Genomic DNA, 26,455 nt, shown 5'->3' on the forward strand with positions numbered 1-26,455 from the left:
GAATAATTAAATTTAAAAAAATGAAAAAATGCAAATAGTATGCATGATTATAAATTTAAAAAATTGTTTTAAGTAATATTGTAAATACTTTATCACTTTTCTACTTTTCTAATTCAAGTAATGCATTTATATCATTTTTAAAGACATTTATAAATATCTAATTAATAAGTGTGAGCACAATATCGTAGAAACTAAAATATCCCCAAAAGAAATATATATTCTCAAAAATATTCACAAAATATATTTGTTTTTATTGATAAAAATTCATTAAAAAATAACAATTTCAACAATATTCTCGTAGCTTCTCCAACTCCTAATCTCTTATGAAATTTATGGAAACATTAACCTAATTGCGCCATTTAAAGTTCAAAGGGACCAAAGTTTCAATTTTAATCTCTAAAAAGACATTCATCATAAGGTTATCATTGATAATATCATTAACATATCCAAACACCAGTTGTCCTTTAACATAATCATATTACGATAACATCATGTTCTCAACGGGTATGAAATTTCGAGTACTTATATATAGAGAGAGAAAAAGTTCTCAAACAGAATATAGTACAATACAATAATTAAAAAGATCAGTATACCCCAAACCCAGTGGTACATGATCTTTTCAATTTTACTACTACTTAATTTATGTAGAAATCCACATGCATCTACGACATCCCATTATCATTAGGATTCATGTATGTGAGTAAGTGTTTTGAAATAATAATGAGTGACAAATATTCATTTGCAAAACTAAACAAATACTCATTTAAAATGAAATAAATTATCTACGAAAATAACAAAATTTACAAAACAATGGGAGGATTGAGCAAGAAATATAAAGAATAGTGTAATGTGGCAAACAGACTACTATGAATGATCCCTTTGGTAGATTTTCCATCCCACTTTACATTGGAAGCAAATAGAGAAATAATCCAAGAGTATGAAATTTTTCCTACACATTCTTATTTGTAACAGACCTTGCTTCCAAATTCAAAAAGATTCCCCCTGATGCAACAAAGTAAATCAGAGGCCCATTAATTATCAATAAATTCATGGAATATATGGCAATAATTGATTTATCAAACTTAAAGCATGGAAGAAACTATTACACTTCAACCTTGTGCTAAAATAAAAAATTTAGTGACTTCATATAACATACTGACGTAACTTAGTCTGTTTCAAGGTATATGATTACAATACTTCAATCTTTATGATAGAGAGGCTGTTTATAAAATATAGTTTAATCTACACACACAAAGAAACAAATTACAACAATATGTTATACTTGGTTGCATTTACTTTAGCTAAGTTAGTAGGTCTTGCAAATTACAAAATTATGACATTTGATATGGCAGAATCAATAATATTGACTCCACTTTAAACATACCCTCTCTTATGACCTTATAAAGTCAAAACAGAACATGCTTCTAGGAGTAAAATATAATTTCATTGATTTCATATCACTAAAGAGGAACCTTTTGTAATTTACAATGTAATGCATATTTATCATAGCTATCATGCAATTCAAAAAACTATCTTTCAAAACCATTAACTAAATAGAAGATGAGTGTTTTCATTGCCATACCTTCCATGAAGTCAATTATATAAAAGGAAAATCCTTTTTAACTTTGTTTCTGATTGTACTCCAAGGTCTTCTTGCATACCAGTTAAATACAATGCAATGCAAATAAATATGTCAGCATACTTTATTCAAGTAAAAGGTATGTGTTTCATCGGAATCAAGATACTATCAATATAACATAGCCTTTAGATATGATCCCTTAGGTTTGTCTGCAAATTGTACAATTCATCTGGTTTTGTCAATTTTCATCAGTCCATAATCTGATACTCGGCTACAAGACAATTAACACGATTAAATCCAAACTCAATTCAAGATAAAACAAAAAACGATATCATTTTTAGTGAATGTTTAGATCTTATGAATAAGGTGGAGCTCCTTTATTGTGAGAAATCAAATGTTGTAGATTTTCATGTAGAGATACTTGTCATCCATGGGAACACATGAAATTGTGATATCAACATCCGTGTTAAAGTGTCTCTGCAATCATAGTCCCCATCAAAATCAATATTAGTTTCAAAAGACTATAAATGTTATAAGTTGTAATGTTAGATGAAAATTTATACCATTTATACCTGTACAACGTCCATATAGTCCATTCGGTAAAGATGATCCCCAAAAAGTATCAATATATGCTCCGCATTCATGTTCTTAGCATCCTGCAAGATCATGCAGAACCACATTCACCACTCCATATATCAAAATAGTATTTTTAAGAAATACACAACATCATATGTTTTTACCTCAGAAACCCAAATAAATTGCCTAATAACATCAATTGTTCCTTGGAACCATTTCTTCCTTGCTTCTCCAAGCATCTGAGTAGCAGCCAAGGCTTGTTCCTATATAATTTCAAATTATTAAACTTGTAGCAAAAAACACTTTCCAGAAGAACATAAAGATCTTGTTTGGTTCTCTCACCACTTTCTAGTTCTAAAAACCATTTTCTAAAACAATTTTATACCATCCAGCAATCAATTTATCATACAACATCTAATAAGTTCTAAAATCAAAACTTCCTTTCAAACATAACACTAACCTACCTCCATAAAACTGACTCCAAAATTCATGTCATTTCCAAAGTTGTATTTCTAGTTAAAAAAAGGTTAAAATACCTTTTTGGTCTCAATTTTCGTCAAGTTTTTTCAAATAAGTCCTAATTTTGGTTTCGTATTCAAATAACTCCCAATTTTCGTCAATTTTGTTCAATTGGGTCCTTTTTTGCTAACACTATTTAAATCATTAACGACCATGAATAGTGACTGCCACGTGTCACTTCGTGGTTTTTTTGAATTTTTTTGAATTTTTTTAAATTTTTTTTAAAATGTACACGTGTCAACCCAGGAGTGTGCCACGTGTCACTTCGTGGTTTTTCTGAATTTCTTTTGAATTTCTTTTTAAATTTTTTTATAAAATTTTTTTAAAATGTCTACGTGTCAACCGAGTAGCGTGCCACGTGTCAAAGTCAATGTTCTAAATTCAATTTGGTCCCTATATTTGTTATTTTTGTTCAATTAGGTCCCTATTTTTGTTAACAATAACCAATTTGGTACCTCTCCAAATTAAAACAAAATTTAATTTTTATATTAAAATTCACAATTTTTATTAAATATTTTTATATAATATATTAAAATTCACATCATTATGAGTTTGATATAAAAATGAAATTTGGTCACATTTTCGACAAGAACCAAATTGGTTAATGTTAACAAAAATTGGGACCTAATTGAACAAAAATAACAAATATAGGGACCAAATTGAATATAGAATATTGACTTTGACACATGACACACTACTAGGTTGACACATGGACATTTAAAAAAATTAAAAAAATTAAAAAAACATTTAAAAAAAAATTAAAAATTCAAAAAAAACCACCAAGTGACACGTGGCACACTTCTAGGTTGACACGTGTACATTTAAAAAAAATTTAAAAAAAATTTAAAAAATTAAAAAATAAATAAAAAAAAAATTCAAAAAAACCACGAAATGACACGTGGCAATCATTTTTCATGGCCGTTAATGATTTAAATGGTATTAGCAAAAAAGGACCCAATTGAACAAAATTGACAAAAATTGGAACCTATTTGAACACAAAACCAAAATTATTTGAAAAAACTTGACGAAAATTGGGACCAAAAAGGTATTTTAACAAAAAAAAACTTTGAGATGGTTAAGTGATGTGATCTCACTATTGATTATTTTAAAAAGCTACTTTCTATAAATAAAATATATTATATTAATAAAATTATTGAAAATCTAAGATCTTACTGGTAATAAAGTAACATAGGATCCATCTTTTATCTGCACAAAAGAATACCGGAGACTATATACAATATTAGAAGCTATATGCACAAACAATTTTTTCATATTTTTACAAAGATTGATAAAAAAATATGTGGAAATATAATAAAATATGAAGTCAATATATATTACTACTTTTATTTCTCTTCGTATGTAATTGTTATAAATCTAAAATGAGTATCGATTTGGAAAAATTATATTGACTTGGACAAATTATATTGTTATACTCATGGAGTTGGGTCATTCCTAATCACTAATTATAGTAATACAGATGAGAAGGTTCCAAAATACATTATAAGTTGGTAAAGCTTTGGACAATATTACATCATCATTTCACCCATTCTTCTCTATTTTAATAGCCATGGAAATTTTGCTTGTAGATAATTGGGTTGAGTGAAGTTCCTCTGAGATTTGGTCATCATTTGTAACCTCAGTACACAATCTTTTAGTCCGTGTTAAACAGAGAACCTCTGGATCATGATTTGTTATCGTTGATAAACTATGCTGCAATATATAATACAATAGCAATATAAGTATAACTAACCAATTTCTCAAAGTTACCCAGTTGACAAAGTATATTTATATAATTATACTTACAATACAACTATCTGTGTCTGTGTCTGCTCCTAAATCAATAATAGCTCTTGCACTACATTCAACATTCTATCCACACAAAAAATATGAGTTCATAACACCCATTCCAATGCATATAAAACACACACACACACACACACACATATATATATATATATATATATATATATATATATATATATATATATAATTTTATCAGAATACATGCATTACATACCTCTTTTGAATGAAGCAAACTTTTAATGTGCCCAATAATATCAGTATCCAATGATGTTTTCATTACTGACCCACACTTATTTCTTGGTTGGATTCTGACCTTAAATATAATAGTACAATCTAACAACACATTCAAGTCATTTGGAAAACATATTGATCATCTTCTCCATCCTAAATACGAACCGGTCATTGTCCTAAAATATTAAATATATTAGACAATCCATTCATAACCAAAGAAATATATATCATCCATTACCTGAAGGAGGTTTGATTTTTGCTTCAGTCAAAATAATGATCATTGCTTCGGGTTTTGTTTTACAGTTCCAATTACTCAAAAAGTTTGTGGCAAAGCTATCCCACAACGCATAACAAATTCCAGCATCACTACATATTAACACTTACATTCAAAAAAAAATTATAAGTAAGAAAGAAAGTTTGGATGTTGTTGTGGTAGTGTATTACAATATTGGAAGAAACAAAGACGCAAAGACTACTAAACATGCAATAAATACACTGACCGAGCAAATTTGAACCATATCAACAGCAAAAAAAAACACTTCCGTGAATAACGTACTCATAAAAAACAAAGAAATTATTTATGCACAAATTGCAGATCTTGCAAGGTTTAACCTCGTAGACCCACATGTGAGGAACACCACCATCAAACTAAAAAAATAAAAAAATAATAAAAATCAAACCTTTTAAAAATAAAACTTCTTAATAATAATTTTTCATCCTTCTGCTTGAGAACTTTGTTTTGGATCTTTAAAAATCTTCGATATTCTCTTCAATAAAAGAAGAAAACGTGAAGGAACATAGAAACAAAAATGAGAAACATTAGAAAACTCTAGAACAGAGGTACTAACCAAAAAAACATACCTTTGTCACACCCTTACAAACAGAAACGGTAGCACGATCCCGAGCACCACCATCATTAGAGCTCGCGCATCGTGGTCCTAGTTAGTATCATAACTCTCCTTGATAGGTATAACTTTTCCAAAAAAAACCTAAAGAACCATGAAATAAAATCAAATAAGAAAATAAAACCTAGAAATCAAATAAAGCTCAGAAGAAAAAAACCTATCATGATTGCTCAATCGGGAAGGATCATAACATGTTTGTGTGGAGTTCAGTTGTTTCTCCGGTGTCGGAAGGTGCGATCGTTGAGAGGTTAAGAATCGTTTTTTTAAAACTAAATAATGGAGAAACAGAGTATATAAAGGAAAGAAAAGACAAAGGGAATTTCAAACTGAGTTAGGAACCTAAAAGATGAATCTCAATCTAGCAGAGAACGGGAAGAGTTAAAAGGGTTAAAAGAGGAAAATGACAAAAAACCAAAACATTGGACAGGTGTCAAAAATTTAGATATGGATATGAGAATCTTTTCCAGATGTATTTGTTTTCATATATTTTAGATGTTATTTAGTCTTTTTATTTAAATAATAGTTTATTTTTGTCGGTCAAATCATCAAAAGATTTTAATTTTATTTAAAAGTTTGATTAAAAATTGAAACTGTAACGCTGAACTTTAATTATTTACCATAAACATTTATTGCACCCATCATTTAAGCTGACACATAATAATTCAAATAAATTTTTAACTTTAATACACTTTTATCGTGGCACAGCCCACGTTCAAATATAATTTTAAATTAAAGTTTTATTTTAATTATCATTTTGTGTCTGATTAGCTAACGCGTGGCATTTCTATTTTTTTTTTAATATATGTGTGATTTTATAGTATTGTTATTAAGATCCATTCTAAGAAGTATTTTATTTTTGAATATTTTTTATCTCTTTTATGTTGTGTAGCCCACGCTAATAGGGTGGGTTATGTTACGGAAGCTAATTTTTGGCAGCTATTTGTTCACATTTTTGTAGTGTAAAAACATTTATCAACATTAAAAATCAATCACCTTTAAGTAGTTTGTTGATTATTAAAATCATGAGTGCAAAATATAGACGTGTCAAAGTGAGCCGACCCGGCTCACACAGGCTGGCTCACCACGAGTCGGGTTGAAAATGAGTGAACCCAACCCGGCTCATTTTATGGTGAGCCATAAATTTTGTAACCCGGCTTAACCCACCACGGGTTGGTGGGTTAAGTGGATTAGCTCACCAACCCACCTAAAAAAATTATTTATTTATTTATTTATTTATTAGTATTCAAATATTTAAATAAAATTTTAAGTAACAATAATAGTAAATCAAAAACCAATGTTTCGATCATTCTTACCACCAATATACGAAGAATTATTTCTAAGAAAGTATCCATATAGTCTAAGAAAGCATGGCTAATATTAAAAATTTTTTGTCATGCTATTCAACAAAATATAAATAAAAAAACTATACATTTTTTTCATGCTAATTTAGAAAAAAATTGTTTATAAGACGGTTACTTGAGTAATTTATTATAAAGATTATAGTTAAAGATTAAAGTATCAACATATATAATTTGATAATCAAATTAATTAAACATTTAAACCATTCAAATATAATTAAGCAATATTCTAGCATTTAAAAATAGGAAATTGTGAACAAATATAATAGGAGTAGTAAATAATTATTAAAAAATTTAAAAGAAAATTTAAAAAAAATTAAAAAAATTGTAAAAAAAATGTTGGTGGGTTAAGTGGGTCAACCCACCTTCAACCCGACTCGAACCCGTTTAACCCGTGGGTTAAGTGAGCCGGGTTGAGTTCAACCCATTTTTGAAAAAGTTAAATTTTTCTCAACCCAATCCGACTCGAACCTGTGATAAGCCAGATTGGCTCATGGGTTGAAACTCATTTTGACATCTCTAGCAAAAAGTATAATTTTTTTCCAATCGTACGTCTTCTTCATATCAAGACATGAATATCTGAAGTATGAAATTATATATTTGTGGGTTGTCCATACTAGCCCAATAATGAGTCACATAATTTGCCCAACAAACATTATTTTACTAGACTCTAATGGCTCTTGAACCATATTGAAATGTAAATTTTTAGCTTAGCTAAATCTTATAAGCTAATAAAATGAGATTTATATTCATTATAAATTTGTCTCATCTAGTTAATCTGAGATATCCAACAATTACTTTTATAATTATTAAGCAAATATTTGGACACAACACATAGGGACCAAATACACAGGCTTAAGACGCTAGACAATACTTAAGAACTTAAGATAAATGGAAAAGATGGCTTACCAATTATCGTAAGCAAGATTCAGAGGATACATTACATATGAGAGATGGAAAATAGAATAGTTGAACACTAGAGTTCATTCAGCGAAGTGACTCTTATTTAATTGTGGAGTCACTAACTGAAATTTAAGATGTGAAACCGCCATCAACATAGAAAATCTGGCCAGTGATGTACGATGCAGCTGGAAGACAAAGAAAAGCAACGAGTGGTGATACTTCTTTGGTTTCTCCGACACGACCCAAACATATTGTAGATGTAACAATAGCATCCCACTCTTTCGCTCCAGTGTTCTCCTGTAAGAAAACCAATTACTATGTATCAACGTATGAGCAAACAAACACATCATGGTAACATGTTTTTTCTCACAATAACCCATTGTTGTAAGCATGCAATCCACCATGAATATCTGAATCTTCCTCTTAATTTTAATTGTCCAACATTCTTGGGTATTTCGAGAAAGGATCTTGAAGAGATACAACACCAATAAGTCATATATATAAAGGATTAACATCACTTTTAATCCAAAACCTTAAAATAATAAATTTATGAGTCTTTATTTTTATATAATACTTTATTTTCTATTTTTACTCGATATAAAAATTAGAGTCACACTTGGATTTCTTACAAGAATATCACAAACATATACCCTGACAGATTCAAATAGTGGAGTCCAAATTGGTCCAGGTCCTACAGCATTTGCACGAATATTATCCTTTGCCCACTCCAATGCCACGTTCTTGGTGAATTGATTCATGGCTCCTAAATTAAATTATATATTTCGTTCAGATCAACAAGTTAGATTAAAAATAATATTAATATATGGGGAAAATTAGAAAAAAAAAATAGTCTGTATACCTTTAGTGGCTGAATAAGCAGATAAAGCTGGAAGAGCTTTTGCACCAGCAATGGATGAAATAAATACTATGCTCCCACATCCAGATTGTTTAAGAAGTGGGTGTGCAAGTTGAGTCAAATGAAAAGCAGACTCAAAATTGGTAGCCATTATAGTTGATACATCTTCAGCAGTGTGATCTACTATGTTCTTTGTTATGTCTATCCCTGCATTGTTCACCTAAGTGACAACCACATAGCAAACCACCTCATATACAATAATAAAAAATAATCACAAAATCACCAATAATGGAGACTTCACATTGTCAAATTAAAAGCTACCACGTTAGATGCATTGACAGTAAAAAAAACTCTTAAAAATGACCGATCATAAGTGATCATAAATACGAACGCTTAGAGATCAGATACTATTTTTCTAATTAGAGATCAACTTATTTGATAGTCAAGATTATAAATATTATTATCAATTTAAACATCAATTCATAATATTTAGTTATCAATTTAAAAATAATTTATAGTTTTTTGAAATTATTTTATTTACCAACAATTTTTAATGTAAAAATTAGTTATAATAATGATTAATTACTTTTTGTCAATAAGATTAATTATCATTCAAAGATTTTTTTTGTAATAATGCATCAACTGAATTGAATTCCTCACAAGTAGTTTATCATATATTTCTGTATTAAAATTTGATAGAATTAATTTTAGTATAATTATACTTTTTTGAAAAAAAAATGCATTATTATAATTTTAAATGGTTAAATGTAATTAAGTTTAAAAAAATATATATTCTCATGTAATATATTTTATGCACAAATTTCTCGAGTATAAGTTTGTAGAATAATGTCTCTAATAGTCTCGTGTCTTTGTATATAAATCACCATGTGTATAAGCTAAGATGCCAAGTAGACCATGCTTATTTACTTAAATTAATTAGTTAGGTTAGTCAAGGCTTTTCCCAAATCCTTCTAATTTTAAAAGGTTAAACACCAAGTCCTTTATGGCATACAAAATACGTAAGATTATGTTAATAATAATAATAATTACATTAACATTTAACATAATATGATATGTTATAAATTTAAAATAATTGAAATCTTAATAACTTTGATTTAAGTTTTAATATAATTAAGCTCGATTTATCTGATAAAAATTTATAGATAAATTTAATTAAGTTTTAATAGACTATTTAATAAAAAATATTGTATTTAACTTTTATTATTATTATTATTAATTGTTTTTCTATGTGTCGGTCACCTCATTCTTTTTCATTTTAAAAACTAATTAATCGATAAAAAAAATATATTGTAAAGAAAAGGAGTGAACTCATTCACAAGTTGAAAATAAGAGAACGAAAATAATAACTATATATATATATATATATATATATATATATATATATATATATATATATATATATCAGTTTGTTAATAACAAAATTAAATGTTAAAATATTTAAATAAAAATATTTATATTTATAAAATAATTAAACCTTAATTACATTATTATAATTTATTCAAAATATTTACACATAAAAATATAATTTCTATTAAATTTTAGTAAGATTTATTAATATACACATAAATCTAACTCAGTTTTATATGATAGATTAAAACGACTTAAGTTGATTTACATTATAATTTTATTTGGGTGGTTGAATGCTACCAGAATGTTAAGCTTTCCCTGGAAGATTGAAGAAACAGTTTCCATAAGCTTCTGGCGTTGGTGGCTATGTTTGACATCACAGACTGAACCAGTGACGTTGAATCCTTTCTTCTTCCACTCTTCCAAACACTTATCAATATCATCTTGCTTTCGTGAACATATATGAATAGCTGCGCCAAATTCTGCCAGTTCCTCTACGATGGCATGTCTAAGACATTCGAAAGGAAGAAGAAAGATTAGAATAAAAGGAAAAATGAATGCGAAGAGAGAAGAAGATTAAAGCATATGATGAGATGACGAACCCAATGCCTCGGGTGCCTCCTGTCACAAGAGCCGTCATGCCATGGAGTGACCACCTATTGTCCTTTATGCTACTCAGCTTTGGTTCCGCCATTTTTTCTTCTAATCAATGACCTCCTGAAAGAAGAAAACACAGTGCTCTCTCTCTACACGTTTTCACTGAATACATGTGATGTGAAGCACAAACAAGAGCTGCAGGATAGCTCTCTTTTTATATACATGTCCAAGTTCTGATACATTTGTGGCTGTGAATGATTTTAATCTTATCGCCAAATAAAATGAACCTGAAGTGTGTATATAAAGAAGTGGGTACTTCTTTATATACACATCTTCAAGCAAGGGAGTGTTTCACGTCAATAGATTTTAACTTGTCTTTGTACTCGATAATGAATTTGGAACAGTAGAAATTAATAGATTTGAAGGAAGAGAGATATAGAAGGGGTTGGAGTAAGGGACAGAAAATAAGAAATAAAAAAAAATAAGAAGAATTTGGAAAGACGAGGTTGGTTTGATAAATTAAAAAAAAAGAAAGAAAAATAGGTGTTTATATCATGTCTAATAGTTTTATATAGTTTAAGATTCAACGCATAAGGTGGTTTAAATATTTCTTTCTCATTTTATCCTTCTAAAACGTCTTTTAAGAATAAAATTGTGATAGGATTTCAAGTTTCAAAGCAGACAATACCTCAATACAAGATAATTGATCCTAACGATGTCTTGAAGGACATGGAATGGAACATTGGCACCCACGAAGCTATAATGAGATTCTAAAACGAACCATCGAGTCCCTTAAACTGATGGTTTGTCATTTTCCATAGATCTCGACAAGGTTTGTGTTTCTACCACGTCCAAACAAAATGAGAGAAGAATTATGTGAAAGTTGATGAATGATGTGATTTGTTTGATAATTAAAAAGGAAAAATAGGTGTTTCTACCACGTCCAATAACCTTACATTCCTTAAGAGTCGAGTCCTAAGGCGATTTAAATATTTTTTTTCTTCTTCCACCCTTTGAAGCATCTTTTAAAGACAAAACTGTGACAAAGTTCCAAACTCCAAAGCAAACAATAGCTCGAATGCATGGTAATAACAAACCATCGGTCCCTTCAGTTAATGATCCGTCATTTCTCTTAAATCTTAGATGGAGGTTTATCTTCATGTCTCGTCATAGTAAAATCATATTTAACTCAAAAAAAACATTTAAAATAATTCAACATAAGGAATAATTTTAAAAAATATAATTAAAATATATTTAAATAAAATTTATATACTTTGAATTATTTATTGGATTATAATAAATACTAAGTATTTTAATAGTTAATTGAATTAATACATTATATATAATTTATAATCAACTTTTCTTGCACATGTTCGCTTATGTTTTTCAAAATAAGTTTTTTTTTATCGTATTTTTAGTATTTCTTACTTCGTTTTTTTCAAACTTCACTTAAATGTAAGTGTGACAAAGTGGATCGTGACCCACAATACGATTTGATATTCAAAATAGGGTGAGCTAGATTGACATTTTCAACTCAATAACCTGTTTTGGTACAGTCTGTCTAACTTGTGAAATTAATATGCCAAAGACGCGACAAGCGAGCTTACATATTTTTTAAAATTAAAAATAAAAAATCATTTAAAAGGTTAGCTTTTCAATGTTATATTCGTTTAAGGATGTAAATGAGTAATAATATTGTAACTTAATATATTAACACTTACATATATATAAAGGAATACATAATCTAGTATATTTATTGTAACTTAATATATTATGTATTTGCAGCTTTCTAATGCTCCAGACCTGGATTACTTTGGTATCTACCAAGCATACCAACTGCAAAGCTAATATATGGCCTCATACAAGTTTGAGCATACATCAAACTCCCAACAACAGATACATAAGGGATATTTTCCATTTGTTTCCGTTCCAAATCATTCTTTGGACATTGCATGAGACTAAACTTGTCTCCTTTCTGTATTGGAACAGGAGATGCTGAACATTTATCCATTCTAAATCTCTCTAAAACTATTAATATATGCATTCTGAGACAAACCTAACAGTCCTTGTGATCTGTCATGGAATATATCTATTCCTATCACATAGTATGCCTCACCCATATCTTTCATTTCAAAGTTATTAGAGAGAAACCTCTTAGTCTCAATTAATAGACCAAGATCATTAGTCGCAAGCAAGATATCATCAACATACAGAATCAGAAATATAAACTTACTCCCACTGACCTTCAGATATATACACCGATCAACGGTGTTTTCCTTAAATCTAAAGGACACAATAGTATCATTGAACTTAAGATACCATTGCCGAGAAGCTTGCTTAAGTCCACATATCGATCTCTTAAGTTTACACACCATGTGCTCCTTTCCTTCTTCAGCGAACCCCACCAGTTGGTCCATATAGACATCCTCTTCTAAATCCCCATTCAGAAAAGCAGTTTTAACATCCATTTGATGCAACTCAAGATCATAATGAGCTACTAATGCCATGATAATTCTAAAAGAATCTTTCTTAGAAACAGGCGAAAATGTTTCCTTATAGTCAATGCCATCCTTCTGAGTAACACCTTTAGCAACAAGACGGACCTTGTAACGTTCAATATTGCCTTGAGAGTCACGCTTAGTCTTAAAGACCCATTTACACCCAACTCTTTTGCATCCTTCTGGCAATTCCACAAGGTCCCATACGTCATTATGTGCCATTGATTTAAGCTCATCTTTCATGGCATCTAACCACTTATTAGAATTATCACCATTAATGGCTTCTGAAAAAGAAATTGGATCATTATCAATACTTAAGTCATTTTCTGACTCTTGTAGATAAACCACATAATCATTCGAAATAGCAGACTTTCTATCTTTGTGAGATCTTCTTAATACTATTTCTTGTGGTTGTTCTATTATCGGTTCATTATTAACCTCAGGATCATTAATTTGTTGTTCTTCTTGATTGTTGTGAGTTTCTACAACATGTGGAACAACAACTCTTAATAAAGAAGTATTAGTTATAGGAACTTGTACTCTAATTTCCTTAATCTCCATATTTCGTGAAGCTTCACTCTCACTGGTTTCACCATTTTCAATGAACCGAGCATTTCCAGTTTCAACGATTCTTGTACTATGGGTAGGACAGTAAAACATATACCCTTTTGATTTTTCTGGATAACCAATGAAAAATCCACTGATTATTCTTTCATCCAGTTTCTTTTCTTGCGGATTGTATATTCTTACTTCTGCCTGACAACCCCAAACATGCAGATGTCTCAAACTGGGTTTCCTATTCGTCCATAACTCAAAAGGAGTCTTTTGAACAGCTTTACTAGGAACCCTGTTCAACAAATACATGACAGTCTTTAAAGCATACATCCACAATGATACATGTAAACATGAATTACTTAACATACTCCTAACCATATCCATTAAGGTTCGATTACGCCTTTCTGATACACCATTTTGTTGTGGTGTGCCTGGCATTGTGTATTGAGCACAAATACCACGTTTCTCAAGGAACTTAGCGAATGGACCAGGGTGTTGTCCACTTTCATCATATCTTCCATAATACTCACCACCTCTATCAGACCTTACAATTTTCACTTTTCTGTCTAATTGCCTTTCCACTTCATTTATATAAACTTTCAAGGCATTTACTGACTGAGATTTCTCATGCAGTAGATAGACATGTCCATAACGCGAAAAATCATCAATGAAGGTGATGAAGTACTTCTCTTTATTGAAAGAATTTACATCAAACGGACCACATATATCAGTGTGTATGATTTCAAGAAGCTGAGTGCTTCTCGTGGCTCCTTTCTTTGTGTGTTTAGTTTGTTTGCCTTTAATACAATCCACACATACATTCAGATCAGTAAAATCTAAATCCGGAAGGATTTCATTCTTTACTAATCTTTGCATTCTTTCTTTGGAAATATGTCCCAAACGTTTATGCCATAAGTAAGCAGATCGTTCATCCACTGAACTACGTTTAGTGCCAACATTGTGATGTAAAGTCATAAGAGTTTCAGCATATAAATTATCCAAATTCAATTTATATAAACCATCATAAAGTGTACCAGATACAATCATAAAAGTACGCTTAAACAAACTGAAACAACCATTCCCAAACTTAAAAGAATATCCAACAAAATCAAGCTTAGACAAAGAAATTAAAGTCCTAGTGATACTAGGTACATAAAAAGTATCCATAAGGTCTAAGTGATATCTAGTGTCGAGGATTAGACGATAAGTCCCAACCGCTTCCATTGGAACTTTCTCTTTATTGCCCATGAAGACAAACTTCTCATTTGGGTTTATGGTTCGGGTTGTAAGAAATCCCTGCATCACATTAGAAACATGAGTCGTACATCTAGAATCAATCCACCACGTATTATGGGGAACTTCAGTTAAGTTTGATTCAAAACATACGTAAGCATTATGCTCACCTTTCTTTTCGAACCAAGCCTTACGATTTATGCAGTCCTTCTGGAAATGTCCAGACTTCCCGCAGAAATGACATTTGCCATTTTTCTTCTGGATTTTGGTTGAGGACTCGTCAATCTTCAATGGTCCTTTACCCTTTCCATGTTTCTTAGCAACTTTCTTTCCAACAGCTCCTTGATTCTTCACATATTGAATAGAGTAGCTTTCCTAAGTTCTTCAGTCGGGTCTCCTCCTGAACTAGCATACTGTGCAATTCATGCACATTCCACTTGTCTTTCATGGTTTTATAGTTCATCTGGAACGGACTATAGTCAGACGGTAATGAGTTCAGAATGAACTGCACGAGAAAACCTTCATCCACTATCATTCCTAAAGACTTAAGTCTTGCTGCGATATTTGTCATCTCGATCACATGCTCATGCATAGTACGCGAACCATCAAACTTCATAGTGGTCAACGTACTCATCAGTGTCCCAGCGAGAGACTTATCAGCAGTTTGGGAGCGCTCTTCCACAAATTTCATAAATTCTTTTGCGTCATCAGTTTTGGGAAGAGCTGACTTTATATTGCTTGTTATGCTCATTCTCATAAACATTAAGCTAAGTCTGTTTGATCTTGCCCAAGCTTTGTAATGGACTTTCTCTTCATTGCTACTAGCATCCGTGATAGCAACCGACTTTTCAACTTGAAAAGCTAGATCAAGATCCAACACACCTAAGTGAAATTGGACTTGCTCACTCCAGTCAGGGAAATTCAACCCATTAAAGACTGGGACAGACGAAGCATGCGAGTGTAAAGATACCGGAACAGAGACTGCAATTAACACATGCCTAACATCAATGCTTTGAGTCATAAAGCTGAACGTAAAAACAGATTCAGATATAAACAATCATTCTATGCATACTAATGTTCTCCTTTGGGAGATCCAATAATATACAAACATAAGCATAATGATGCTAATCATATTATAACATTATTGATAATTAAAATATGCATCAACTAGAATCACCTACTACCTTTGGGTATATAAATAAAACTAGTGACGCATACAAAATTATCTACAATCATATTCATTAATTATGAGAACAAGTAATCAACCTTTGGGTGATCCTTAAATGTCTTATAATTAATGAATTTTAATTAACCCATAAATTTAATTATTCATAATTTAGCATCCATACTATGGGTAATTAAAATAAAAACATTAATAATTTGAAATCATATAAACTTTAAAATTTTGGCCACTTTGGTGACTAACAAAATTTATCATACTTACTTTCAAATAAATAAATACACATACATTTAATTGCTATAAACTTTATATAGCATCTTCATTAATTTTAATTTAACAATAACAAACATAAATTATTACAAATTAAAATAAAATATTAATTATTTATATAAATAAAATAATTAATATTAATTTATATAAATAAAATAATTAAAATAAATATTATTGCAACTTAACTGATTCACGATGCACGCATTGGCACCTCATTTCATTCACGTTCACACATTACCCATTCACGTTCACACATTATTCCATTCCCACACTTCATTCCAAATTAAAATTAAACAACTTTCATACTATTCACTGATTCATATTCCTTTTACAATAGTAACTGCTTTTAATTTCATTCAATGCCAATTAAAATACAATCACGCATCATGCCCTGTTCACTGATTCAGATTCAGATTTCACACATATATTCATGTACTGTTCATTCATATTCAATAATCCTTCAAACTTTAATCAGGATTCATACAAATTGGAAACAAACATCATAGAAGGAGAAACATCACATAATAGGAGAATCATAAATCCTACAATCTTTTTCTGATACCACATGTAAAACTAATTAAGGATCTTTAAGAGTTATAATTCTCACTCGATAAAACATAATAGAGCACTAACCTTGATGCATGGAAGATCCTATGAATATGCGTTCTTCAATTTGTAATCTTATGTGCTCTTCAATCACTGTTTCCCCATCTATCTCTTTGCCTTTCTTTCTCTTCTCACACATTTTTGATGGGTTACTGTGAAAAGAACCTTATGGCTAGAGACATTCCTTTTTTATAAACCAATGTCCATCAAGTTGGTTTTTATTTTATTTTTATCTTTATTTTATTTTATTATCATTTCCCATAATAATAACCGATAAGTCTTTATATTTTTATATTTTTTTATTAAATTACAATTAGACTTATCATAATATTTCAAATGAGTCACTAATAGAATTAATTCGCCACTTAATTCTAACATACTTAATTTCTGTTTGTTTTGGTACATCTACTGTAAATGTTGATAGAAGAACAATGATTGATTGTGTTTGTTTCAACCAATTTAATATATGTGTGAATGATGAAATGAGGGATGGGAACGGGTGGACTTCGTCAGTATGATGAAGAGAGACATTGAAAAAAACAACTCATTACTTGTGAGATTACACAATTGCACCTTTTGTTTTCACATGTTTTTTCACATTGTGATGTTTTTGTTATGTTGTCTTTAATTAGTTTGTTAAAGATCGGGTGTCTGTAGTCTCTGTAAAGGTGTATAGAGTTGTGTGAAGTGGTGAGAGTTTGATTTTTCTGTTAAGTTTTTTAGTTAGATATTAAAAATATATTGTTTTAATATTTTAAAAATAATTTTAATATATTTTAAAATTTTAAAATTAATGATCATTAATAAAGAAATAATAAAAAAAAACAGTAAAAAATTTAAACTTGAAACTGTTAAGTGTGAAGATGTGTAAAGCTTTGGAACAAAATAAAGGTATGTGAAACTGGTGTTGTTGTTAGAGATGAGATTTGATAAGGTAATAGCCATGAGAAAGAATGAATTATCGTAGGCCATAATTGAGTGGATAATCCATCCTCTTTACTGTTCTTTCCCATATAATTGAGTCTTAGAGGTGTATGTGTGTAAAGAATTAATTCTCCTCACTGGTGCTGTAATATCTACAATAGTATCTTCCTTTATTGCAATCTCTGTACTGAAAAAGAAATCGATAAAGACCTATATTGCGATCCCTAAACCGACGAAGTTAATAATAATAATCTAATTTTATTTTAATATAATTTCATCAATTATTTTTTTATTTTAAATAATAATTCATATTTCATTATAACCTTACACCAATAACATTTTATTTTAAACTACATTTTAAATATAAAAATAAAATTATAATCTTACAATTTTATCAATTAAAACATATTTTTAATTTACCAAACAAATCACTTAATCACCAACTTTTTTTTAAATTTTTCTTTATTTCTCACCGTTTTTTCTTTAATATAAATAATCTGTCTTTTCTTTCTCTAATCTATTTATTTGTATTCCTTTAAATTCATCTTCAAACCCTACAAAGTAAGTTATGGAAAGAGAGTTGGCAATAGATTAAAAAAAAAACGAAATTGTCGTAATGAGATGAGTACGTTTTTGGTGTGTGTACAGGTGAGGTGCAGTGTAAAGTCGGTTTTTTTTGTTTGTATTGAGATACGTACAGAGTGAACCAAAGAAAGAAACAGTACAGAGATAGGAAATTAGGATAACATATTTTAAATTATTTTTACCAATTAGATTTTATTTTATTAAAAAGATACACTTATAATTTTATAATTATTTTTTTATTCATCATATTTATAAAATCATTGATAAAATTTTTGTATGGCTTTTTATTTTGTTATTTTCCATCTTTCAATTCAAATAATTTTATTTTTCGCTATATCATTTACTTCAAAGGAAAACAAGTACAATAATTTTGATCTTAACGTCAGTAGCATGCGCAACCACCCCTGCCTACCATTTTCTACTGGTCCAGAGGAAACAGAACTCGTTGGTCCATATCCCAACAAATTTGTGGCAGATTTGGATGCACTATCATTTTTGGTATAAATTATATAACTAAGTAAACAAATACAAAGGGAAAATATTTAAGTTTTTTAAGTAAATGCCCGTTGTTAATATTTTAAGTTTTTTTTTTTCATTCCACACATTGATTCGACAAATTAAAATTATACTCTTTGTTGGTTTTGTTGTCTATAAACTAGTGTGTGGTTCAATTGTTTTTTCATTTCCCACGCAACTATGTCCTCTGATGTCATTCTCTCCATTTATACATTATATCTTAAAATCTAAGGTAGTTTCTTTCATTACGAATCATGTTAAGTTTTTTAGATTGTCCTGGATTTTCAGGTTTTCAATATGCTATGGACTTTAGTTTTGTTGAATGTTAAGGTAAAATGGTGAATTCCTTCTCGTTCTCTCTGTTTTTCTCGTCTCCTCCTTCTTCAATATTTTTCCATTTTTGTTGTCGTATGACCTTTTTGTTTAACATGATACAGTTTGTTTATTTTATTTTTTTTCTTCTTCTTTTATTTCTTCATCCACGGTTTTTAGAATGATTTGATTTTTTAAAAGGTTTAATTTTTATCATTTTTCTATATTTTTTTTTGAAAGAATTAAATATAATTTTTGTCATTAATTCTTAATTTTCAGTAAAAGTTAGACATTAGTTTCTGAAAATTTAGTTTAATATAGTCTTCCGATTTTAAAAATATATAAATTTAATTTTTTAAACCAAATTTTTTAAAATTTATTAATATTTTAAATATTTTTTTCTGTCAATATTAAAATAAAAATATGTTAAATAAGATAAAAAAATTTAAATAGTACTCTAAAATATATTAGAAACATGAAATAAATTTAATAAAATTTTATTAAAATAATTAAATTCTCATATTTTTAAAATTAAGAGACTAAATTTAATTAAATTTAAAAAAATCAAATTTTATTTAAAGTTATAAAAGACATATTAAATTTTTTAAAATAAAATAAAATCGTATCAATTTTTTTTGTCTGTGCGCAATAATCTTTTACATTTGTCGTGTTTCGATATATCTTCTGCAGTGTAACATTATTTTATTTATTCTGAGTGATGTTGACCTATAAGGGAAAAACTGAAGTGACAGAAAAAAAAGATAATGAGAAGGTGAATAATACATCGGCTTTATAATTGGACATATGAGATCACACGAGCTTTACGCTATTATCATTGAGTGTGTATCAGAACGTCTGTGCACTGTGCACGGAAGAGTGTGTGAACTAAGATAATGAATGTGTGTGTACCCATTACATAACTGATGCAGTGTAATGTGTGAGTATGTACTGTATATGTAATCGGTACTGTGTGTTACATTAATTACATAACCAGGGTCGTGTGTATGCGTTTTTTTAATTTTATTAAAATTTTTAAAAAATTCATTCAATTTATATTATTTAATTTTAATATTTTTATCACATCAAATTATCATTTCATTCTATTTTTACTATCAATGATATTTTGCGGTAAACTTCAAATTCTATCTAGTTTCACAATTTTTTAATTTATCATATTAATTAAATTATTCACTAACTTTTATAAAATTTATCTCCAAATTTACTTATTTTAATGTCTAAATGTATTAAAAAAAAATACACATATTCATCCATTTAAATCTGCACAAATCCATTTTCACACTCTCCTCCAAATTTATCATATAAATAATCATATCCTTAAGAAGTAAAATTATCTCGTGCCATTTTAGTATTTCTTTTTTTACCAATAATTAAACATGTCTTTCAAAATAAAAAACACCTAACCTCTGTTTGTTTCAACAAATTTATTATTGAGAAGCGAGTGAATCTTTGTTTGTTTCGGCCAATTTGCACGGAGATGAGGGTGTGGATTTGGAAGAATGAGCTAAATATGCATCTTCGCATATTAGAGAAGATTTGCGCCAATGAACATTAAAATTATTAGATGGTCCTTCTTTTTCCCATTATTTTTATTAGGGATGACAATTAGGGCTCGACCCGCAGAAAAAACGCGGGGCGGGACAAGGTAGTGAGCCCACAGGCCCGCGCGGGCTCAGCCCGCAAGCCCGCATAAAATTAAAAAAAAAAAACTTGTACTTGTGTATATTAATTACTTCTTTTATGGAATCTTTCATTAACGTTTCAAATTCTTGTATAACTGGAAAAGACAAATATTATGTAATTTTTAATGTGCTAAAATTTAAAGAATACATTGTGTATGTCATAGTATGAATATGATGAAAATGTTGAATTATCAATTTATCATCTAATTATCCAAAGTCTTTACTTAATTTTGTGAACTTCTTAAAGTTTCCCAATTTTTAAACATTGAAAGTTTTATCATAAAAATTAAAAAATAAAAATAAAAAAAAAGTGGACCGGCCCGCGAGCCAAGGAGTATGCGGGGCGGGCCAGTGTTTTCAGCCCGCATAAAATATGCGGGGCGAGGCGGGCCAACCCGCATTGTGCGGGCCTTATGCGGGGCGGGCCTAAATGGGGCCGGCCGGCCCGCATTACCACCCCTACATTTTATAGCTTTTATGAGAGGTGTGTGAGATTCATGTATTCCACTAATTTTAAATAATTAATTTATTTTATTAATTTTTATAATTTATTTTTTTAAAGTGCAGTATTAAATAAAAAATTTAAAAATAATTATAATGCATACAAATACTAATTTATATTACTTATTATTTAAAGGGTAAAATGATAATCTCCTTTTTTTATATACTAAAATATTTTTTATCTATCACGCCAATTATATCACTCACAAACTTTACTTTCAAATTCACTCACATTTAATTCTAAATTTAAAAAAAAAAAATAACACACATTTTTCTTTAAATTCATCAAATTCATCTTCTATTTCCCACAAAACTATCTACCTAAATCAACAAATTTATCTACCGAAATAAACAAAGTCGTAATCTTAATAGAGTCAAACATTTCCATTTATCACTAAATTGTAGATGTCGGACACCGAAGCTGTCACATTAGTTTTTCCAGAATTGTAAACAGTTATCAATCTCAAATTGGTTTGATGATCATATTTTCACAAAAACAAATCAACCAAATTATATATATATATATATATATATATATATATATATATATATATATATATATATGAGAAGAGGAATTAATGAATAAGGTTATATTCACTTATCATTCTTTTTGAAAAAATTATCTAATTGGATACATCAAAAACAAAAATATTCGTAACTATTTTATATTTAAAGAAATATCCGAACAAATTACGTGAAAATATATGTTTATTTCATAATGGTGCAACTACAAATTTAAAAGCTTTTTAATTATATAACATAAAGTAGAATAAATTTTGATTCAATTGTTCACATATTTTACCTTTAGTGTAATAAGAAAAAAATTATAATTTTAGAATAAAGGTTTTAATTTTATTAATTATCATACGTATTTATTAAAATAAAAATAATATCAATATATGAAATTAATTTTAAAGCATTCTTTATTTTTTGTTTTGTAAATTTAAAATTCTTAGAGTTTCTTTAAATATTAACGTTAATTTTTGTTTTAATAACACACGTCACCATGTTATTAAAGATTAAACATGTGTTCAATTCTCTAATTATTAATGGATTTTAAATAATACTAACAAAATTAAAGCTTTTGTTCTAAAATTGTAAGTTCTTTTTTTCTTATTGTACTATAATTAAAATATATCAACTTCTTGTACTGGACCGATTATTTATCCTATATCTTGGAACGGGATTTTAACATTTCTACAAAATTAAAATACTTAGTAATTGAATTATTTATAATTGTAATATCTTCATTTATTAAATAATTAGTTTTAATGAAGTAATTAAAATATTTTAAATTTCAATATTTTTTGTTTGGATAAAATATATTAATTTCTATTTTATGGCGAGCACAATTCTATTTTTTAGTCTAACTTAACTCCACTTTTAATTCGATACGATTCGTCTTGACTTTTGGTTCAAGTCGACCTTTGACCTGATTTAACCTTCAGCTTGACCTGGGCCAATTCGACTTGACCTTCGGCCTGATTTGACCTGGCTTGACCTTCGACATAACTCGACCTTTGACCCGAATCGGCTCGTCTCGACCTTCTGTCTGTCCCAACTCAATTTTTTGGACTTGTGGACTTTTTTTGTCCTAACCACGATTTCACAACTTGGGAAATCTCAATTTCCTTCTTTTTTGAGTGAATTTAAAATTCTACTATTTTAGTTATTTGAAATACTTTCTTAAAATTTCTCAATTTCAATTCTTTTTAATTTCCTCATCCAAACATATTATTTTTCTTGAAAGAATTTCAAATTCTACAAATAAATGAATTACTCTATTAATCTACCTTATCTAAACACACCAATAAGGCATAAGAAAAATTGATTCAAGAAGAAAATCTTTATAAAATTCTTAAATTCTCATATAGTAAATGGTTTGATAGTTGAAGTATTTAGTGGTATGAGACAACTTGGTTACACTGGTTCATCTATCTTTTACAATATCTTTGTCTTTATAGCATTTTATGGTATGAGGCTATTTACCTTACAACAAATTATAACTAATTTTTCAGTGTCTGAATCTACCTTCTCGACATTTTTGGCTCAAATATGGGAGCATTATTTAAGTGACCTATCCACCAATTTAAGTGACGCAGCTTTTCGTTGTCACTGTCATGGTTGACATTAACATTGGTAATCGTCAATCAGATCCATCATTGTTGGTACTCCCCACTACACCACCTTGTCACTAGATCTATCAAAGGAAATCACCAGCGTTGTCAGAACCATTGTTTTCCCAAACACATTTCTCCTCCATTCGAAAACCCAAGATAAATTTGGCATGTAAATGAGTTATTTCTAATGGAGAGTGAAGTGTGATTGAATGATGAAAATGGATTGGGGATGGAGTGTTTGGTTACGAAGATGAACTGAATTGGTGGGGAATGATTGAGAAGTTGTGATTGATGTTGTTGGCAAAGGCATGAGTTAGAAGAAAATTAAAGAAGTTATAGGGAATTTTTTTCTTTGGTAATTATCGACAAATTTTATTGATGAATTTTTTTTGTTGCTAATAACCAACAAATGTTTTTGTCGATAATTTCCGACAGATTCTTATTCCATCGGTAAAATTTACCGATGAGAATTTTATCAACGAATTTTTTGTCATCGATAATCTATTGGTAATTTTGATTTACCAAAGAATTTAATGCATTACCGACAGATTTTGGTCACACATAACATCAAATTTTCTTTTAGTGTAAAGAAATGGGATGAACTATCTAGATAATGGTTAATTGAAGTTATTTGAGAATTTCTTGGTTGAATTTCGTAAAAGAGTTTTTGGTCTTAAGTTTTCAACTTAAATGTGATGGATGGACCATTATGTGTCATTCTTATTTTTCTAAGTTTAATTTGCTTATGTTTTGTTCATACTCTAATTTTAGTCTGATTTTTTGTTTTTACAATGAAGTTAGACGCGCATAATTAGATATTAATTTACTTGTAGCCCCATTCAACCTTAAACTTCTTATCCTTATTTTAAGCCCATCATAAAGCTTTAGAAAGAAAAAAAAAATCATGTTCTCCCATTCCTTATGAAGAAAGAAGGAGCTAATAGATAATATTAGAAAGAGTTGATGAATAAAGTGTGGAAGTGTGTTCCTCGACCATGGAAATAAAAAAGAAAAAAGGAAGAAAAGTGTGAAGGAAAGAAAAAGAAAAGGAAAAACAAGTAAACAACAAGAAAATAGAAAGATGTAGAAAAAGAAAATTAATTATTGTTTTAAAAGGAGAAATATATATATATATATATATATATATATATATATATATATATATATATATATATATATATATATATATATATATATCACTCTTTATTTTAAAACCTCTAAATCTTAATTAATTTTCTTACCTTTACCTTGGTCCCATTATAACCCTTGAAAAGTCTTCATGATCATTGAATGCATGTTTTCCAAAAAGTGTGTGAATGTTAGAATTTTGCTAAGTTATAGTAGTGTTTACTTATATGTCTATTTTGAATGAAAACACAAACCTAAACACTTAAGAGAGCATTGGTGAGAGAATTTATAATTTGACTTGTGTGGTGTCTATCATACTTGATTTCCTTGTAAATTGAAAAGATTAACTCTGATTATGAAAGAACTATGAACTTGATTCTTTATTATTTAATTGATGATTTTATGAAAATGTATATTGATTATAGCGTGGTTAAATTAAAATCCAAAAGTTCTCATTTAGATAATTTGATAGAGTCTTTTGAAAGAATGAGAAAACATGGTTTGAAAATGAATCCATTAAAATGTGCATTTTAAGTGCAAGTGAATTCTTATGATTCACTGTTCATGAAAAAGGCATCTAGATCGATGGGAACAAGGTCAAAGCAATAATGATAAAAGTGTTGAGGAAGTGAAACAAGCGTTGATTAATCTCATAGGATTGATACTGGTTCCTCAAGGAAAATCATTGAAGTTATTTGTACGATGATTACAATAGTAAGCGTGTTTAACACAAGAAGACTCAAATGGAATGAAATGTGCCACTTATTATTTGAGTAGAATATTAATAAATGTTCAAAGTTGATGTAGTGATATGGAGAAATTGTATTTATGTTTGTTTTATTTTTATTGTAAGTTGAAACAATATTTTGAAACCCCATGAAGTTATTGTCTTTTCAAATAACAATGTATTAAAGTTCTTTTTTATCGAAACCTATTATTCATAATCGAGTCAGTAAGTAGATGCTAGCATTAATTGAGTTTTCACTTCAATTCGAAAGTTTAAAAGCAACTAAAGGACAAGGATATTATGGCCAACCATACTCAAGATTGTATTGAATAATTACTTTAAGTAGAAAATGATCAATGGATATTGTATTTCGATAGATCAAGCACAATTAATGGAATTGGTGTAAGCATAGTAATAATTTCCCCTAATAGTATCCACACTAAAGTGTTGCATGAAATTCGATCAAATTGTTCAAATAATAAAGTCAAGTATGAAGCGTTAATTTTGGGTTTCAAGACATCAATTAGATTATGCACCAAAAATGTGTTAGTACGATATAATTTTCATTTGATTATAAAACAAGTGACTCAAGAATACAAGTGTTTAAATTTTAATTTACTGGGGGTATCTCGTAAGAATATAATATTGCCATGACAAAAGTCTATATAGGAATTTGTGGATCTTATATGATGCTGAAAAAATGAAATAGATGTTGTATTCACACGCATGAATATGCTAAGTCATGAATTCTTAATTAATATTCACGTAAGAAGACAATTCACCAAATTAGATATATTTGTCAAATTGGTTTATAATGTAAGTGGTCTACACATAAATTTTGTGTCAATGTTGAAATCTTGAATTAAAATTCTATAATTTAAACTGAAAAATAATTTATTTGCTAG

At 28.9% G+C, this 26,455-nt stretch overlaps 1 protein-coding gene across 2 annotated transcripts; it reads right to left on the reverse strand.

Moving 5' to 3' along the window:
• Positions 1–7,750: 7,750 nt before the first annotated feature.
• Positions 7,751–10,917, reverse strand: LOC114183605 (tropinone reductase homolog At5g06060-like). Of its 2 annotated transcripts, none has more exons than XM_085673558.1 (5): positions 10,701–10,917; positions 10,399–10,606; positions 8,734–8,950; positions 8,504–8,637; positions 7,751–8,171 (listed from the first exon to the last, which is right to left on the reverse strand). In XM_085673558.1, the coding sequence occupies exons 1-5, from the start codon at positions 10,790–10,792 to the stop codon at positions 8,004–8,006; spliced, it is 819 nt and encodes a 272-aa protein (XP_085529684.1). In that variant the 5' UTR covers positions 10,793–10,917; the 3' UTR covers positions 7,751–8,003. The 2 variants fall into 2 exon arrangements, with proteins under 2 accessions (XP_085529684.1, XP_085529685.1); XM_085673559.1 differs by having other exon boundaries at positions 8,525–8,637; positions 10,701–10,911.
• Positions 10,918–26,455: the final 15,538 nt, after the last annotated feature.

The sequence above is a fragment of the Vigna unguiculata genome, chromosome 5, assembly GCF_037176805.1.
Source record: "Vigna unguiculata cultivar grain cowpea cultivar isolate G323 ecotype 2 chromosome 5, ASM3717680v1, whole genome shotgun sequence".
In the NCBI taxonomy this organism is placed as follows: domain Eukaryota; kingdom Viridiplantae; phylum Streptophyta; class Magnoliopsida; order Fabales; family Fabaceae; genus Vigna; species Vigna unguiculata.